The 19,339-nt window shown below is 46.3% G+C and overlaps 1 protein-coding gene across 1 annotated transcript in view; it reads right to left on the bottom strand.

Annotated features, from left to right (window-relative positions):
- srp72 (signal recognition particle 72) overlaps positions 1-18,986 on the bottom strand; it is a 73,475-nt gene extending 54,489 nt beyond the window's left edge. The window contains exons 1-4 of the mRNA XM_067994965.1: positions 18,795-18,986; positions 11,763-11,883; positions 11,108-11,231; positions 5,891-6,034 (exon numbers count right to left, since the gene is read on the bottom strand). Coding sequence (XP_067851066.1) covers positions 5,891-6,034; positions 11,108-11,231; positions 11,763-11,883; positions 18,795-18,906 — 501 coding nt within the window. The 5' untranslated portion in view covers positions 18,907-18,986. The remainder of the gene's footprint in view (positions 1-5,890; positions 6,035-11,107; positions 11,232-11,762; positions 11,884-18,794) is intronic.
- Positions 18,987-19,339: the final 353 nt, after the last annotated feature.

Below are 19,339 nucleotides of genomic sequence, written 5' to 3'. Positions count from 1 at the left end.
CTCCTCAAGTAGTTGTGTCCAGTCCACTTCTGCCAAATCACCCCTTAGTTCTGTAAAATTTGCCTTCCCCCAATTTAAAACGTTTACTCCTGATTTAACTCTGTCCTTTTCCATAATAATGCTAAAACTAACTGAATTGTGGTCACTATCCCCAATATGGTCACCCACTGTCACTTCACCCACTTGCCCATCTTTATTTCCCAGGACTAAATCTAGAATTGCATCCCCTCTTGTTGGGCTTTCAACGTACTGGCTAAAAAAGTTCTCCTGCACACCGATCAAGAACTTTGCGCCCTCTGTGCCCCTCACATTGTTTGAGTCCCAGTTGATGTTAGGGTAGTTGAAGTCCCCTCCTATTATTGCCCTCTTACTTTTGCCTACATAGTTGTTCTATTTCCCTTTCGCTATTCGGGGGTCTATAGTACACTCCTAGTAGTGTGACTGCCCCTTTTTTATTTCTTAGCTCAACCGCTATGGCCTCAATTGATGATCCATTTAGCATATCATCCCTTCTCACAATTCTAATTGATTCTTTAACCAATAATGCTACCCCCCCCTCCTTTTTTATCACCCACTCTATCCTGTCAATTATCCCCCTCTTTAAGCCAGGTTTTCTTTATAGCAATGATATCATGCTGCCATGTGTCTATCTGTGCCCTTAGCTCATCTGCTTTGTTTGTAATACTCCTTGCATTGAAGTATATACCCTTTAACCCCATCAAATTCCTGTGCTGAACACTATTTAACCTTTACTTTTGCCTTTGAGTGGCTAACTATGTCACTAACTGCTTTTCTACTTTCCATTTCCTGGTCTACTTTCCGTTTCCTGGTCTGAATTTGTCCTATCTGTACCTGTCCTTTGGTTCCCACTCCCCTGCCATACTAATTTAAACCCTCCCCAACAGAACTAGCAAATGCCCCACGAGGATATTGGTCCCGGTTCTGCTTGTACGGGTCCCGCCTTTCCTAGAATCGGTCCCAATGCCTCAGGAATTTAAACTCCTCCCTCCTACATCTCAAGCCACACATTCATCTGGTCTATTCTCCTATTTCTGCTCTCGCTAACACATGGCACTGGGAGTAATCCTGAGATTACTACCTTAGAGGTCCTGCTTTTTAATTTATTTCCTAACTCCCTATATTCTGCTTGCAGGACCTCATCCTTTTTTTTTAAAACCGATGTCGTTGGTACCAATATGGACCAGGACCTCTGGCTGTTCACCCTCCCCCTCCAGAATGCCCTGCAGCCGCTCTGCAACAGCCTTGACCCTAGCACCAGGGAGGCAACATACCATCCTGGAGTCACGTCTGCAGGCGCAGAAACGCCTATCTGTTCCCCTTACGATGGAATCCCCTATCACTATTGCTCTCCTATTCTTTTTCCTCCCGTCCTGTGCAGCTGAGTCACTCGTGGTGCCATGGTCTTGGCTCTTGCTACATTCCCGATAAGCCATCTCCCCCAACAATATCCATAGCAGTATATCTGTTTGAGAGGGAGATGGCCCCAGGGGACTCCTGCTCTACCTGCCTAGTCCTTTTACTCTGCCTGGCGGTCACCCATTTCCTTTCTGCCTGCGTAATCTTTTCCTGTGGTGTAACCACCTCACTGAACATGCTATCCACGATAATCTCAGCATCGCAGATGCTCCACAGTGAATTCACCCGCAGCTCCAGCTCCGAAATGCGGTTAGCCAGTAGCTGCAGCTGGACATTTCCTGCACACATGGTCGCCAGGGACACCAGTAGTGTCCACGACTTCCGCAGGAGAAGCATATCACGGGTGCGAGCTCTGCTGTCATGACTTGCCTTAGATTAAGCTAGTTAGTTACTCCCTTTAAAAGGAGTTTACTCCTTTAAATTACTCTTAATTTAGAGAATGTTAACTACACTAGGGACCTTGATTCACTAAAAAAACACTACTTGCTATAACTAAATTAATTTTAGAAGAAGGTGGCAGTTGGAGTACAAGGTGGGGAAATGTGAGGTTATTCACTTTGGGAGGAAGAACAGAAAAACAGAATAATTTTAAAATGGTGAGAAACTATTAAATGTTGGTGTTCAGCAAGATTTGGGTGTCCTTGTCCATGAAACACAAAATTAACATGCAGGTTCAGCAAGCAATTAGAAAGGCAAATGGTATGTTAGCCTATATTGCAAGGGGGTTGGAGTACAAGAGTAAGGAAGTCTTACTACAATTCTACAGGGCTTTGAGACCACACCTTGGTACAGTGTAGTTTTGGTCTCCTTACCAAAGGAAGGATATACATAGAAAATAGCAGGAGTAGGCCATTCGGCCCTTCAAGCCTGCTCTGCCAGTCAATAGGATTATGGCTGATCCTCTATCTCAATACCATATTCCCGCTCTCTCCCCATACCCCTAGGTGCCTTTTGTGTCTAGAAATCTATCTCGCTCCTTCTTAAATATATTCAGTGACTTGGCCTCCACAGCCTCCTGTGGTAGAGAATTCCACAGGTTTACCACCCTCTGAGTGAAGAAATTTCTCCTCATCTCAGTCCTAAATGTTATACCCCGTATCCTGAGACTGTGACCCCTCGTTCTGGACCCCCCAGCCAGGGGAAACATCCTCCCTGTCTAGCCCTGTCAGAATTTTATATGTTTCAATGAGATCCCCCACTCATTCTTCTAAACTCGAGTGAATACAGGCCGAGTCGACCCAACCTCTCCTCATACGACAGTGCTGCCATCCCAGGAATCAGTCTGGTGAAACTTTGCTGCGCTCCCTCTATGGCAAGTATATCCTTTCTTAGGTAAGGAGACCAAAACTTTGCACACAATACTCCAGGTGTGGTCTCACCAAGGCTCTGTATAACTGCAGCAAGACATCCTTGCTCCTATACTCAAATCCTCTTGCAATGAAGGCCAACATACCATTTGCCTTCTTAACTGCTTGCGGTGCAATGAAGATTCACCAGACTGATTCCTGGGATAAGAGGGTTGTCCTATGAGGAGGGATTTAGAAGAATGGACCTATATTCTCTGGAGTTTAGAAGAATGAGGGGTGATCTCATTGAAACATAAAATTCTTAGGGAGCTTGACAGTGTAGATGCGGAGAGGCTGTTGCCCCTGGCTGGAGAGTTCAGAACTAGAGGGCATAGTCCCAGAATAAGGGGTGGGCGATTTAGGATTGAGATGAGGAGGAATTTCTTCATCTCAGAGGGTTATGAATATTTGGAATTCTCTACCCTAGAGGGCTGTGGAGGCTCAGTGGTTGAGTATATTCAAGACTGAGATTGATAGATTTTTGGACTCAAGGAAAATGGGGAAATCGGGCGGGAAGCAGACTTGAGGTCGAAGATCAGCCATGATCTTATTCAATTGTGCAGCAGGCTCGAGAGGCCATATGGCCTACTGCTGCTCCTATTTCTGATGCTCCCACAATGCTGTTTGGGTGGAATTCCAGGATTTTGACCCAGTAACAGATGTCCAAGTCAGGATGGTGACTTGTAAGGAAACTTGGAGCTGATAGCGCTCCCATAATATTGTTGCTCTTGTCCTCGGTGTTGGTCATGGGGTTGGGAAGTACTACTGAAGCAAGCTTAGCAAGTTGCTGCAGTGCATCCTTTAAATAGTGCGTACTGAAACCATGTTGCTCCAGTGATGGAGGGAGTAGATAATGAGTTCAGTAGCAAGGGCATCGATCAGGTGATCTGCTTCATCTGGATGGTGTTGGTCAACTTGAGTGTTGCTGGGGATGCACCCATCCAGCCAAGTGGTGAAAATTCCATCACACTCCTGACTTGGACCTTGGTAGATAATAGCGAGGCTTTGAGGGGCCAGGTGGTGAGCCACTCGTCACAATAGTACCAGCCTCTGTCCTGCTCTTGTTGCTACAATGTTGATATGGCTGGTGCAGTTAAGCTTCTGGTCAATGCTGGTCCCCAAGGTGTTGATGGTGGAGGACTTGGCAATCCTGGTGCCAGTGAAGATCAGAAGGAGATGGTTGGGATTTCTTTAATTGGAGATGGTAGTTACCTGATACTTGGCTAACATCCAGGCAAGGGCTGACAAGTCCAAGGACCTGATGGGCTGTTTCATTATTAGAGGAGTTGTGAATGGAGCTGAATACTGGAATCACTTCCAACCTTATGATGGAGGGAAGGTCATTAACGAAGCAGTTGAAGATAGTTGGGCTGAGGGCAATGCCTTGAGGAACTCTTGCAACAATGTTCCAGGTCAGTGATGACTAACCTCCAACAACTATCTTTCCATGTACTGGGTTTGATTCCAACCAGTGGAGGGTGTCCTCTTGACCACTCCCACTGACCTTAAACACAGTCGAATCCTGCCTTGATGTTGTCAAGGACAACTATTTTCACCTCTCCTCCGGCATTGAGTCTTTTATCCATGTCTTGATCATGGCTGCGATGAGCTCTGGAGCCAAGTGGCTCTTTAAGAACCTAAGCAAAGTTTTGGTGAGTAGGTGCTGTTTGATGACCCCTTCCAGCACTGGTCGTCAATGGGAGGAGGGAGATAGGCCAGGTTATGTTAACCTTGTTTTTGTTGATTGGACATACCTGGGCAATTGTCCACATTGTTGGGTAGATACCAGCATCATAACTGCATTGGAACAACTTCACTAGTTGGGGCAGCTAGTTCTGATGCACAGGTCTTTAGTACTACAAGCAGGATGTTGTCAGGGGCTATCTCCTTCCTTGTGTCCAGTACATTAGCCGCTGCTTAATGTCACGTGGAGTGAGCCAAATTGGCTGAGCATTGGTATCTATGGTAAGAGGAGGCAGATAGGGTCATCCACCCACTTGCAAACACTTCAGCCTTGTCTCTTGCATTTACATGCTAGGCTCCACCATGGTTGAAGATGGTAGGTTCATGAAGCCTCTTCCCTGTTACTTCCCCCATTGTCCACCACCATTCTCAGCTGGATGTGTTAGGGCTACAAATCTTTGCTCTGTATATAGCCTGCTATTTTTGATGTTATAGCTTATAGGTAGGTGCCTCATTCTAGGGTAATACCAATGCTGCTCCTGGTGTGCTGTTCTACACTCTCCACTGAACCAGGGTCGCTCTCCCAGCTTGACAGTAATGGAGGAGCGAGGGATGTGCTGCGCCTTGAGGTTACAGATGATGGTAGTATATAATTCTGCTACTGTTGATGCCTCACAGAGCCTCATGGATGTCTATTTTAGGGCTAGTAGATTTGTCCCACCTAGCACAGTGGTAGTGCCTTGTTATAAGTTTAGGGGCCGCTATATATACACACACCATCTCAGGTTCAATGCTATCAATCATTCCCATTTTGCCCTTATAGGAGTTCACAGAATTCCACTGATGCCCGAAAAAGTTGAGAATTAATCTGATTTATTAACAAACGGACAGCTGGCCAAAGCCTTGATTGAACAATTACAGCTAACGTTTAAAATGTCACCTAACTTTTTAAACAACATCTACAAATAAATAAGTTTTTATTTCAGATTTCCAGAATCTTGAGTATTTGGCCTTTGATCTACAAATAAATACTTAGTGTTCCTAGTGTTTGCCCATGAAGTTAGTCAAGAATAGATTTCAGCACATCACTTTGCTTATACTGTTGCTAACATTCTCAAGATCGTTGCACAACCTTGCGAGAAAGTGGGAGAGGTCTGGATGTATCCAAGTCTAGAACGGGAATGTTAAGTCGTCTGTGTATTTCTAGCATTTTACGTTTTCATATCAGATTTTAGGCATTTGCAATTTTTTAATTTTTTTTGTCTAAGAGTGTAACTCATTCTTAAAATATTTAATATAGGAACTTAAAGCAAGAAAAGTTATTACACAATAAATCTCTGCATTACCCTCAAAAGACATGGTAAAAGAAAAAGGTAATCAAATATGTAGTACACTTCCTTTGATAGAAAGAATCTGATACTTACAGGGGAGAAATTTTCCCAGGTACTTAAAGCTGCCACAACAGCAGAAAGGTTGGTCTTCCTTTCCTCTTCGTAGTCATCTTGTGAGTTTCGAATTAAATCACGATAAACTGATAAACAGTCTTCATAACGTTCCAATCTATACAACTGAATTTACACAATAGGTAAAGCTACCAATACAGACAACAGAACGGCTATTAAGCAACATTAGAATCTTAGCATGTGTCTCCATTCTGTGGTAAATGCACCGCCAATTGCAAGTCCAAAGGTATACTTTAATCAATACATTTGATACATTAAGCTAGACTATTAAAGCAAACAAGTTGCTCTATAAGCAAAGATTTTCTTTTATTGATCCCTCCGCCACATTTTACTCGTTAACCAGAACCCCTCTCACCCATCTCCCCCTCCTTATTAAGCTGCACTGGCTCCCTGTGCCCCACTACATTGACTTCAAGATCCTTGTCCACATCTTCAAATTTTGCCAAGGTCTTGCTCCACCCTATCTTAATGAGTTCTTCTATTTGCATGTTCCAGCCTGTACCTCCACCCTTTAGACACTGGATTACTATTCCTTCCTCACTGCCTCTGTTGCCACTAATTCAGTACTCCTTGGAACTTTTCCAAAGATGCTTCTTCTTGCTACTGTTTTCCTCTCTTCCAATTGTCTCAAAAATCTCTCTCTCTCTCTCCATAATTGTTCCAGACTCCTGCTCTACCTTTCTCTTGCCCCTTGTAACGTGCTTTGAGATACCATTCTCTATGAAGCTAATTTTTTATGCTCTTCTACAAGCTTGATGCAATTAAAAGGTTACGCATTTTCTGGCATTGTCCTATAAGATGCAGTTGTTCTTAAAAAGTGGTTTAAAAGACAATGCATCATGCAGGAATACTTCTCAATGCATGGTTGGGGCAAGTTGGCATGGTTTCCCATGGAAGCAGCAGCAAGTGTCCTCTACTACATCAACTGTACGAACACAGCAGAAATTTTGGGACCTCAGGCAAAAGGTAGGAAGATCTCACAAAACTTGCATTCTTAATCACTGTACAGTTACTTGAAATGGAAACAGCTCACGTAAGTGGCACGTAATGCTTTGACCCAGGAATTATTGAAGCCTCAGGCAACTGAAGACCTCATTAATAAAAGGGGCGATTCATTGGTGAACTAGTTATTAAATCTAATTTTGAAGTGCAGACAAAATCTCCAGAAATGCTCATGAGTCATGTGACTGAAATGAAAGTGAATGGTTTAGAAATCAGAGTAACTGCTACAATTCCTGACAATCTGGCTCCTGGTGCAGTCGTATCAGGACACATCAGCCTTCTCTTTACTTAAATAAAGTCCATGTGGTTGTAATTTTAATCCAATTGATTCATTTTGTTCATGCAGAAATACATAATATAGATACTATAGCACAATTTAGTGTGTTAAGAGAATGGGCAAATATTTTAGCATCAAGACAAACAAAATTGACACAATTCATGTCTTTAACTGATAATACAGATCAGACATGAACATTTTATTGCCTACACATTACCCTTCATGAAGATTTTATTACTGCGGGAAGGAATTGTTCATTAATAAACACCCTGGCTGTAGATTTCTATTCTCTTTTGCCACAAAAACAATTTCTGGGATAGATTCTCAGTTAACAAGTGCTTGTAGGTGAGCACTTTGGTGACAGTGACCATAATTCGGTGAGATTTAAGGTGGTCATGGAAAAGGATAGGGAGGGGCCGGAAATAAAGGTTCTAAATTGGGGGGGGAAGGCCGATTTTAATAGGATAAGGCAGGATCTGGCCAAAATGGACTGGGATCAGCTGCTTGTAGGAAAATCCGCATCGGAGCAATGGGAGTCTTTCAGAAGGGAGATTGAGACCATACAATGGCAACATGTTCCCGTAAAGGTCAAGGGTGGTTCCAAGAACTCCAGGGAACCTTGGATGTCAGGGGATATACGAGAATGGATTAGGAAAAAAAGGAGGGCTTTTGGCAGATACAAAAGGCTAAGAACGGAGGAAGCCCTAGAGGAGTCCAAAAAGTGCAGGGGGATACTTAAAAAAGAAATTAGGAGATCAAGGAGGGGCCATGAAATAACACTGGCGAGCAAAATAAAGGAAAATCCTAAGATGTTTTATAAGTATATTAAGGGTAAGAGGATGACTAGGGAAAAAATAGGGCCCATTAGGGACAAAAATGGCAATCTGTGTGTGGAGCCGGCAGATGTAGGAGGGGTTCTAAATGAATTTTTTGCATCTGTTTTCACTATGGAGAAGGACGATGTAGACATAGAAATACGGCAGGGGGACTGTGATATACTCGAACATATTAACATCGAGCGGGAGGAGGTATTGGCGGTTTTAGCAGGCCTAAAAATGGATAAATCCCCAGGCCCGGACGAAATGTATCCCAGGCTACTGTGTGAGGCAAAGGAGAAGATTGCGGGGGCTCTAACACATATATTCAGAACCTCTCTGGCCACAGGGGATGTGCCAGAGGACTGGAGAACCGCTAATGTAGTACCATTATTCAAGAAGGGGAGTAGGGAAAAACCGGGGAACTACAGGCCAGTGAGCCTAACATCAGTGGTAGGAAAATTATTGGAAAAAATTCTGAAGGACAAAATTAGTCTCCACTTGGAGAAGCAAGGATGAATCAGGGATAGTCAACATGGCTTTGTCAAGGGAAGATCATGTCTGACTAATTTGATTGAATTTTTTGAGGGGGTGACTCGGCGTGTGGATGAGGGTAACGCAGTGGATGTGGTATACATGGATTTCAGTAAGGCCTTCGATAAAGTCCCCCACAGGAGACTGGTCAAGAAGGTATGAGCCCATGGAATCCAGGGTGCCTTGGCACTTTGGATACAAAACTGGCTTTGTGGCAGAAGGCAGAGGGTGATGGTCGAAGGTTGTTTTTGTGACTGGAAGCCTGTGGCCAGTGGGGTACCACAGGGATCTGTGCTGGGGCCCTTGCTGTTTGTGGTCTACATTAACGATTTGGATATGAATGTGAAAGGTATGATCAGTAAGTTCGCTGATGATACAAAAATTGGTAGGGTGGTAAATAGCGAGGAGGATAGCCTCAGTCTGCAGGACGATATAGATGGGTTGGTCAGATGGGCGGAACAGTGGCAAATGGAATTTAACCCGGAAAAGTGCGAGGTGATGCACTTTGGAGGGACTAACAAGGCAAGGGAATACACAATGAATGGGAGGACCCTAGGCAAGACAGAGGGTCAGAGGGATCTTGGTGTGCAAGTTCACAGATCCCTGAAGGCGGCGGAACAGGTAGATAAGGTGGTAAAGAAGGCATATGGGATACTTGCCTTTATTAGCCGAGGCATAGAATATAAGAGCAAGGAGGTTATGATGGAGCTGTATAAAACACTGGTTAGGCCACAGCTGGAGTACTGTGTGCAGTTCTGGTCGCCACACTACAGGAAGGATGTGATCGCTTTGGAGAGGGTGCAGAGGAGATTCACCAGGATGTTACCAGGGCTGGAGCGCTTCAGCTATGAAGAGAGACTGGGAAGATTGGGTTTGTTTTCCTTGGAGCAGAGGAGGCTGAGGGGGGACATGATTGAGGAGTACAAAATTATCAGGGGCACAGATAGGATGGATACTAAGGAGCTTTTTCCCTTCGTTGAGGGTTCTATAACAAGGGGACATAGATTCAAGGTAAAAGGCGGGAGGTTTAGAGGGGATTTGAGAAAGAACTTTTTCACCCAGAGGGTGGTTGGAGTCTGGAACTCACTGCCTGAAAGGGTTGTGGAGGCAGGAACCCTCACAACATTCAAGAAGCATTTGGATGAACACTTGAAATGCCATAGCATACAAGGCTACGGACCAAATGCTGGAATATGGGATTAGAGTAGACAGGGCTTGATGGCCGGCGCGGACACGATGGGCCGAAGGACCTCTATCCGTGCTGTATAACTCTATGACTCTATAACAACAACTTGCATTCATAGTGTCTAACACATCCCAGGGCACTCCACAGGATTGTTATCAGACAAAAATTGACACCGAGCCAAAGGAGATATTAGGACAAGTAATTAAAAGCTTGGTCAACGAGGTAGGTTTTAAGGAGAGTCTTAAAAGGAGAGAGATTTAGAGAGGGAATTCCAGAGCTTAGGGCCTAGACAGCTGCTAACATGGGGCAAAGGGAGTAAAGGATGCACAAAAGGAGTAAAGGATGCACAAAAGGCCAGAGTTGGAGGAACACAGAGATCTAAGGGTTGTAGGGCTGGAGGAGGTTACAGAGATAGGGAGAGATGAGGCCATGAAGGGATTTGAAAATATGGATAAGAATTTCTTTTTTTTTTTAAAAAGTGTTCCCAGACCGGGAGCCAATGTAGGAATGCGAGCCCAGGGGCGATGGATGAACGGGACTTGGTGCGAGTTAGGATATAGGCAGCAGAGTTGGAGGAGCTCAAGTTTATAAAGGGTGGAAGATGGGAGACCGGCCAGGAGAGCATTGGAATAGTCGAGTCTAGAGGTAACAAAGGCATGGATGTTTCAGCAGCAGATGAGCTGAGGCGGGGTGGAGACAGGCAATGTTAGGGAGGAAGAAGTGATGGAACGGATGTGATCAGAAGCTCATCTCAGGGTCAAATAGGTCACCAAAGGTGCGAACGTTCAGGTTCAGGTTCAGCCAGTGGCCAGGGAGAGGGATGGAGTCGGTGACTAGGGAACAGAGTTTCTAACGGGGACCAAAGACAATGGCTTCGGTCTTCTCAGGGAGGGAATTCCAGAGCTTGGGGCCCAGGCAGCTGAAGGCACGGAAGAGAAATGCTACCCCGTATTCAGCCTGGGTCTGCACCAAAGTCAGGGGAATCCATTTCCTGTGAGTAATGTCATGATAGGTCCATTAGTAATCTTAAAAACTTCAAGCAGGTCACCTAGAAATCTTTTTCCAAAGACAATAACCCTAACTTCCTTAATCTTGCCCCATAATTTAAACTCCATGAATCACCATGTTATACCTTCTCAAGGCCAATAATATGTGATTAGGCAATCAGAAGTACAGTATGCCTGATGGGTCCGACAAGCATTTCAAATTTATACTATAGCCCTCTGCAGATGTAACTTATACCTTATTTAGATTTTGATTTAAAAGTTAGGTATTTTTAGCAGCATTGCCAATCTCCTTTGCTATAGGGTGATAACATTTACTTCAGCAGCCAACAGGTAAGACACGAGGAAATCTTTACATACTACTTGGCCATAAAGCTCCTTTAACTTGTCAGTCTGCTGGTCGACACTTTCAATGGTCTTCAGTGCAGTTTCTATGCGGTTCAGTCTGTATTCACAGTAAGCCTTCTCAAAGGCAATTGCATCACTGAAAAAGCGATAGAAGGAGCAAAACAAAGTTATTTTCGATGGACTCGAATTTTTTTTTAAAAACTGTTGTATTCACACTTAATCATTCCACACATTTTTCAAAACATGGTCCTAAAAATGTTGAACTAAAAATACAGATTCCCTTGCTGTAAAACACACCAATGGTGACATATCTTTTGATTTATTAAGTCTGGATATCAGCAATGTCACATTATACTATAACAAAACATAGAATGCATGCATAATTTAAGCTAAGGTTTTCCAAACAAAGTAACCAACCCAAAAATGCGTGGTATCACATTACAACAATATAACAATGACTACGCTTCAAAAAGTGCTTCATTTGCTGTGAAGCACTTTGGGATATCCTGATATCGTGAAAGGTACTATGTAAATTCTTTTAGTACTGCTTGATAAAGTTCAACCAAAAACATTGAGCCCATCTATTTGGCCTTATTCTACACACGAGATAATGAAATCTACGTACTGAGCAAACATGTGTTTCATGTTTTGGTTATTTGTATCTTACCTGATAAGCACCTTGGTGTGAGTGTGGATTATATTAAGAGCTTCCTTAAAATTCCCATTGTGGACCAGACAGACCACTTTACAATGCAGGGCAGTCACATCATCCTTGTCATCTTGCAGGACTAGAGAAAATCAACATGGGCTGAAGTTTCACAATTTAATTTTCTTAAAGTATAGCATCACAACTATAAAGGAACTCAAGGAAAACTAAACCAACAAATGTGCAAACAGCTATTCTAAAATGTTCCTGTGGCCATAAAGATGCTTCCCTCATTTCACTAAATTCATTGCTGTCTCTATCATTCCCCTAATCTTAATCATGCTCTATTATGTAGAATGTACAGCATAGAAACAGGCCATTTTAAAAAAAAAATTCATTCATGGGACGCGGGCATCGCTGGCGAGGCCAGTATTTATTGCCCATCCCTAATTGCCCTTGAGAAGGTGGTGGTGAGCCGCCTTCTTGAACCGCTGCAGTCCGTGGTGACGGTTCTCCCACAGTGCTGTTCGGAAGGGAGTTCCAGGATTTTGACCCAGCGACAATGAAGGAACGGCGATATATTTCCAAGTCGGGATGGTGTGTGACTTGGAGGGGAACGTGCAGGTGCTTTGTTCCCATGTGCCTGCTGCCCTTGTCTTTCTAGCTAGTAGAGGTCATGGATTTGGGAGGTGCTGTCAAAGAAGCACCTCCCAAATACACAGGGTCTGCTCAGATGAGGAGGAACGCGATGGACACCTACAGACGCTGAAAGACGCCCTAGTAAGAACGGGATATGACGCTCGACTCATCGATCAACAGTTCCGACGGGCCACAGCGAAAAATCGCATAGAACCTCCTCAGAAGACTAACACGGGACGCAACCAACAGAGTACCCTTCGTCGTCCAGTACTTCCCCGGAGCGGAGAAACTACGCCATGTTCTCCGCAGCCTTCAACGTCATCAATGACGACGAACACCTCGCTATGGCCATCCCCACACTTCCACTACTCACCTTTAAACAGCCACCCAACCTCAAACAGACCATCGTTCGCAGCAAATTACCCAGCTTTCAGGAGAACAGCGTCCACGACATCACACAACCCTGCCACGGTAACCTCTGCAAGACATGCCAGATCGTCGACACAGATATCAACATCACACGAGAGGACACCACCCACCAGGTGCATGGTTCATACTCCTGTGACTCGGCCAACGTTGTCTACCTCATACGTTGCAGGAAAGGATGCCCCAGAGCATGGTACGTTGGCGAGACCATGCAGACGCTGCGACAACGGATGAACGGACACCGCACAACAATCGCCAGACAGGAGGGTTCCCTCCCAGTCGGGGAACACTTCAGCAGTCAAGGACATTCAGCCACCGACCTTCGGGTAAGCATACTCCAAGGCGGCCTTTGAGACACACGACAACGCAAAATCGTCGAGCAGAAATTGATAGCCAAGTTCCGCACCCATGAGGACGGCCTCAACCGGGATCTTGGGTTCATGTCACGCTACACGTAACCCCACCAGCAAACAAATGTTATCTGTTTTTAATATAACGGGTCATTTGCTGTCTTTCTCTTCCTTCCGGATGTTTCTATGTTTCTGCCTCTCTCTCTTTTATTTTGGTTGTTTGTATATTCGGTGGCCTTGTAGGTAACACCTCTCTGTCTGCACACTGTGATTGCCTTGGCAATGGGCAGTTGGAAAGACTATCTGTAATCACCAGGTATTGTTGTGTGATTTATAAATGCGAAGGGTTCGAGGATTTCATTTCCACATTCACCTGAGGAAGGAGGAAGCCTCCGAAAGCTTGTGAATTTCAAATAAAATTGTTGGACTATAACTTGGTGTTGTAAAATTGTTTACAGCCTAAGCCTGGATGCGGGCACGGACTGCTTCATTATCTGAGGGGTTGCAAATGGAACTGAACACTGTACAATCATCAGCGAACATCCCCATTTCTGACCTTATGATGGAGGGAAGGTCATTGATGGAGCAGCTGAAGATGGTTGGGCCGAGGACACTGCCCTGAGGAACTTCTGCAGCAATGTCCTGGGGCTGAGATGATTGGCCTCCAACAACCACTACCATGTTCCTTTGTGCTAGGTATGATTCCAGCCACTGGAGAGTTTTCCCCGATCCCCACTGACTTCAATTTTACTCGGGCTCCTTGGTGCCACACTCGGTCAAATGCTGCCTTGATGTCAAGAGCAGTCTTTCTCACCTCACCTCTGGAATTCAGCTCTTCTGTCCACATTGGGACCAAGGCTGTAATGAGGTCTGGAGCAGAGTGATGCTGGCAGAACCCAAACTGAGCATCGGTGAGCAGGTTATTGGTGAGTAAGTGCCGCTTGATAGCACTGTCGATGACACCTTCCATCACTTTGCTGTTGATTGAGAGTAAACTGATGGGGCGCTAATTGGCCGGATTGGATTTGTCCTGCTTTTTTTGTGGACAGGACACACCTGGGCAATTTTCCACATTGTCGGGTAGATGCCAGTGTTGTAGCTGTACTGGAACAGTTTGGCTGGAGGCGCGGCTAGTTCTGGAGCACAAGTCTTCAGCACTTCAGTCGGTATGTTGTCGGGGCCCATAGCCTTTGCTGTATCCAGTGTACTCAGCCGTTTCTTGCTATCACGTGGGGTGAATCGAATTGGCTGAAGACTGGCTTCCGTGATGGTGGGGATATCGGGAGGAGGCCGAGATGGATCATCCACTCGGCACTTCTGGCTGAAGATGGTTGCAAATGCTTCAGCCTTGTCTTTTGCACTCACGTGCTGGACTCCGCCATCATTGAGGATGGGGATGTTTACAGAGCCTCCTCCGCCCGTTAGTTGTTTAATTGTCCACCACCATTCATGACTGGATGTGGCAGGACTGCAGAGCTTTGATCTGATCTGTTGGTTGTGGAATGGCTTAGCTCTGTCTATAGCATATTGCTTCTGCTGTTTAGCATGCATGTAGTCCTGAGTTGTAGCTTCACCAGGTTCGCACCTCATTTTTAGGTACACCTGGTGCTGCTCCTGGCATGCTCTTCTACACTCCTCATTGAACCAGGGTTGATCCCCTGGCTTGATGGTAATGGTAGAGTGAGGAATATGCCAGGCCTTGAGGTTACAGATTGTGCTGGAATACAATTCTGCTGCTGCTGATGGCCCACAGCGCCTCATGGATGCCCAGTTTTGAGCTGCTAGATCTGTTCTGAATCTATCCCATTTAGCACTGTGGTCGTGCCAAACACGTTGGATGGTGTCCTTAGTACGAAGATGGGGCTGCGTCTCCACGAGGATGGTGCGGTGGTCACTCCTACCAATGAAGTCATGGACAGATGCATCTGCGATAGGTAGACTGATTAGGACCAGGTGAAGTAGATTTTTCCCCAGTGTTGGTTCGCTCACCACCTGCCGCAGGCCCAGTCTCGCAGCTATGTCCTTCAGGACTCGGCCAGCTCGGTCAATAATGGTGCTACCGAGCCACTCTTGATAATGGACACTGAAGTCCCCCACCTAGAATACATTTTGTGCCCTTGCTACCCTCAGTGCTTCCTCCAAGTGGTGCTCAACATGGAGGAGGACTATTTCATTAGCTGAGGCAGGGCAGTAGGTGGTAATCAGCAGGAGGTTTCCTTGCCCATGTTTGACCTGATGCCATGAGATTTCATGGAGTCCAGAGTCAATGTTGAGGACTCCCAGGGCCACTCCCTCCTTTGTACATCACTGTGACACCACCTCTGGTGGGTCTGTCCTGCCGGTGGGACAGGACATACCCAGGGATGGTGATTGAAGAATCTGGGACATTGGCTGAAAGGTATGATTCTGTGAGTATGACTATGTCAGGCTGTTGCTTGACTAGTCTGTGGGACAGCTCTCCCAATTTTGGCACAAGACCCCAGATGTTAACGAGAAGGACTTTGCAGGGCCGACTGGGCTTGGTTTGCCTTTGTCGTGTCCGGTGCCTAGTGGTCCGATGCCAGGTGGCCCGTCTGGTTTTATTCTTATGACTTTTGGCCCAACCGGTCCATGCCAGTGTTTATGCTCCACATAAGCCTCCTCCCACTCTACTTCATCTCACCCTCTTAGCATAACCTTCTATTGCTTTCTCCCTCATCTGTTTACCTAGCTTCCCCTTAAATGCATCTATGCTATTCACCTCAACTACTCCTTGTGGCAGCAAGTTCCACATCCTAACCACTCACTGGGTAAAGAAGTTTTTCCTCAATTCCTTATTGGATTTATTTGTTCTGCGTGCGCCTGAATGTTCAATATGTACACCCACCAGGCAAATCTTTCCACTAGCTGTGCCAAGTCAGAAAATTGGGCCTCTGATCTTACTTTGCACCCTTTACCACCACCAGTATATGAAATCACATTGATTAGAATATATTAGCATAGCTAATGTACCTCTTTCCTGCTTATTGGGAAAGTGGATTTCAATAATTCTAATTAAGTCTTGATTGGGTGCCCTAATTAATAGCAAGTGGTAAGTTAAGCTACATTGTATTGGGCATTGTGGCATTATTTCCTGGGCAGTGAGTAAAGAAAGTGCCTTAACTATTGCATCTTATACTCTTAAATTTCTTTCCAATATTCTCCCCTCCTCCTCCTTACTGGGGTACAGTTTCACAGGCGCTCGCAGTCAGCCAGTATCTCAACCCAAGTCCCTGACAAATAGTTGAAAAGTTGTAATTAATCCGTCAACACTCGGTTCCCTCTGCTGAAAGCACCGTTCTTACCATTTTTGAGCAATGCTTTGCTTCTCCAAATGCCGATTCCTGTGCTATCCTGAATGACCCTCAACAACTTGATGAGGGAGAAAGGAATAGAAGGTTATGCTAATAGGGTCCCCAAGGCAGCTTTATCCCCTCAACTGTTGTTTTCCTGCCCCTCCGAATCTCCCAATCTTCGATTTTGATCCCAAAAAGAAAACAACTTTTCTTCCCACTGTTCTCACAGTGACCGACATTAAGTTTCAACCTGTTAACTCCCTGGGTTCCACTAAACCCACAAGGCCCCCCCCACCCCCATGGACTCCACTAAGCCTTAGATAAGGGGGTGGTGCCAGAGGACTGCAGAATTGCAAATGTTACACCCTTGTTCAAAAAAGGGTGTAAGGATAAACCCAGCAACTACAGGCCAGCAATTTAACCTAGGTGATGGGGAAAACTTTTAGAAACGCTAATCTGGGACAGAATTAGCAGTCGCTTGGACAAGTGTGGATTGATTAGGGAAAGCCAGCACGGATTTGTTAAAGGCAAATCGTGTTTAACTAAGCTGATAGAGTTTTTTGATGAGGTAACAGAGAGGGTAGATGAGGACAATGCAGTTGATGTGGTGTATATGGATTTCCAAAAGGTGTTTGATAAAGTGCCACATAATAGGCTTGTCATTAAGACTGAAGCCCATGGAATAAAGGGGGCAGTAGCAGCATGGATACAAAATTGGCTAAGTGACAGGAAGCAGAGAGTGGTGGTGAACGATTGTTTTTCAGACAGGAGGGAGGTGTATAGTGGTGTTCCCCAGGGGTCGGAACTAGGACCACTGCTTTTCTTGATATATATTAATGACTTGGACTTGGGTGTACAGGGCACAATTTCAAAATTGGCAGATGACACAAAAATTGGAAGTGTGAACAGTGAGGAGGATAGTGTTAGACTGCAAGAGGATATAGACAGGCTGGTGAAATGGGCTACAGGGATAGGGCAAGGAGGTGGGACTAGCTGAATTGCTCTTGCAGAGCCGCACGGACGTAATAGGCCAAATGGCCTCCTTCCGTGCTGTAACCTATGATTCTATGAAATCCCCCCAGACTCCACCAAACCCCCCCAGGCACCCCCAGACTCCACCAAATCCCAACCCCACCCAACCCCCCAGGCAAATGGAATTCAATCCAGAGAAGTGTGAGCTAATGCATTTGGGAAGGGCAAACAAGGGAGTACACAATAAATGGGAGGATACTGAAGTGTAGAGGAACAAAGGGACCTTGGAGTGCATGTCCACAGATCCCTGAAGGTAGCAGGGACAGGTAGATAAGATGGTTAAGGCAGCGTACGGAATACTTTCCTTTATTAGCTGAGGCATAGAATATAAGAGCAGGGAGATTATGGTAGAACTGTATAAAACACTAGTTAAGCCACAGCTTTAATATTGCGTATAGTTCTGGTCACATTACTGGAAAGATGTGATTGCACTAGAGAGGGTACAGAGGAAATTTACATGGATGTTGCCAGGACTGGAGAATTTTAGCTGTGAGAAGATTGGATAGGCTGGGCAGACATGATAAGCCAAATGGCCTCCATCTGTGCCCATCGTGGGATTGGGGCTAATATACTGGAATGGATTGAAAATTGGTTGAAAGACAAGAAACAGACAGTAGGAATAAATGGGTCTTTTTCAGGGTGGCAGGCACTGATTAGGCCCCAGCTAGGGTTTTCCCTCACTGGGGGGTCCAGAATGAGGGGTCACAGTCTCAGGATATGGAGTAGGACATTTAGGTCTGAGATGAGGAGAAATTTCTTCACTGAGAGGGTGATGAACCTGTGGAATTCTCTACCGCAGAAGGCTGTGGAGGCCAAGTAAATGAATATATTTAAGAAGGAGCGAGATAGATTTCTAGACATAAAAAGGCATCAAGGGGTATGGGGGAAGAGCAGGAAGATGGTATTGAGATAGAGGATCAGCCATGATCATACTGAATGGTGGAGCAGGCTCAAAGGGCCGAATGGCCTACTCCTGCTCCTATTTTTTGTTTCTATGCGCTGTAACTTTCCATGATTCAATGAAATCCCCCCCACCACCGTTACCCCCCCCGCCCCCCGGACGACTCCACCGTTATCCCCCGCCCCCGGACGACCTCCCCCCGCAGGACTCCACCGTTACCCCCCCGGACGACTCCACCAAACCCCAGCCCATGGAAAGCTTTGAGGCGGAACACCGTGAGTGCTTCTCCCGGGGGAGCAGTTCTCAGTCGCTGCCCGTGACACCGACCGGCCTCACTGAGACACGTCGCCCTAAGGCCGCGACAGCTCCTCGGCCCCACCATTTCCCTTACTTTTGTTGAGTGATTTCAGGGCCCGGCTGTAATCCCCGTTCTGGCCACAGCGGTTCACCTCTGTCCACAGCGCCGTCACTGAACCACCAGCCCCGCCGCTCCCGCTCGCCATTGCCCCGCCACTGGCTTCACCTGGGCTGGGCCGCTCCGACTCACCGCCCGCCGCAGCACCACCTCCCGGCCGGGCGCCGCTCCCGTCACAGCGCCACCTCCCGGCTGGGCGCCGCTCCCGTCACAGCGCCACCTCCCGGCCGGGCGCCGCTCCCGTCACAGCGCCACCTCCCGGCCGGGCGCCGCTCCCGTCACAGCGCCACCTCCCGGCTGGGCGCCGCTCCCGTCACAGCGCCACCTCCCGGCCGGGCGCCGCTCCCGTCACAGCGCCACCTCCCGGCCGGGCGCCGCTCCCGTCACAGCGCCACCTGCTGGCTGGGCGCCGCACCCGTCACAGCGCCACCTGCTGGCTGGGCGCCGCTCCGATTCTAACAACTACTTGCATTTATATATTGTAAACAATTTTACAACACCAAGTTATAGTCCAGCAATTT

This window comes from Heptranchias perlo, chromosome 1 (genome assembly GCF_035084215.1).
Source record: "Heptranchias perlo isolate sHepPer1 chromosome 1, sHepPer1.hap1, whole genome shotgun sequence".
Taxonomy (NCBI): Eukaryota; Metazoa; Chordata; class Chondrichthyes; order Hexanchiformes; family Hexanchidae; genus Heptranchias; species Heptranchias perlo.
Note: the sequence above shows the minus strand (reverse complement) of the source record. Positions and strands in the feature narration are given on the sequence as shown.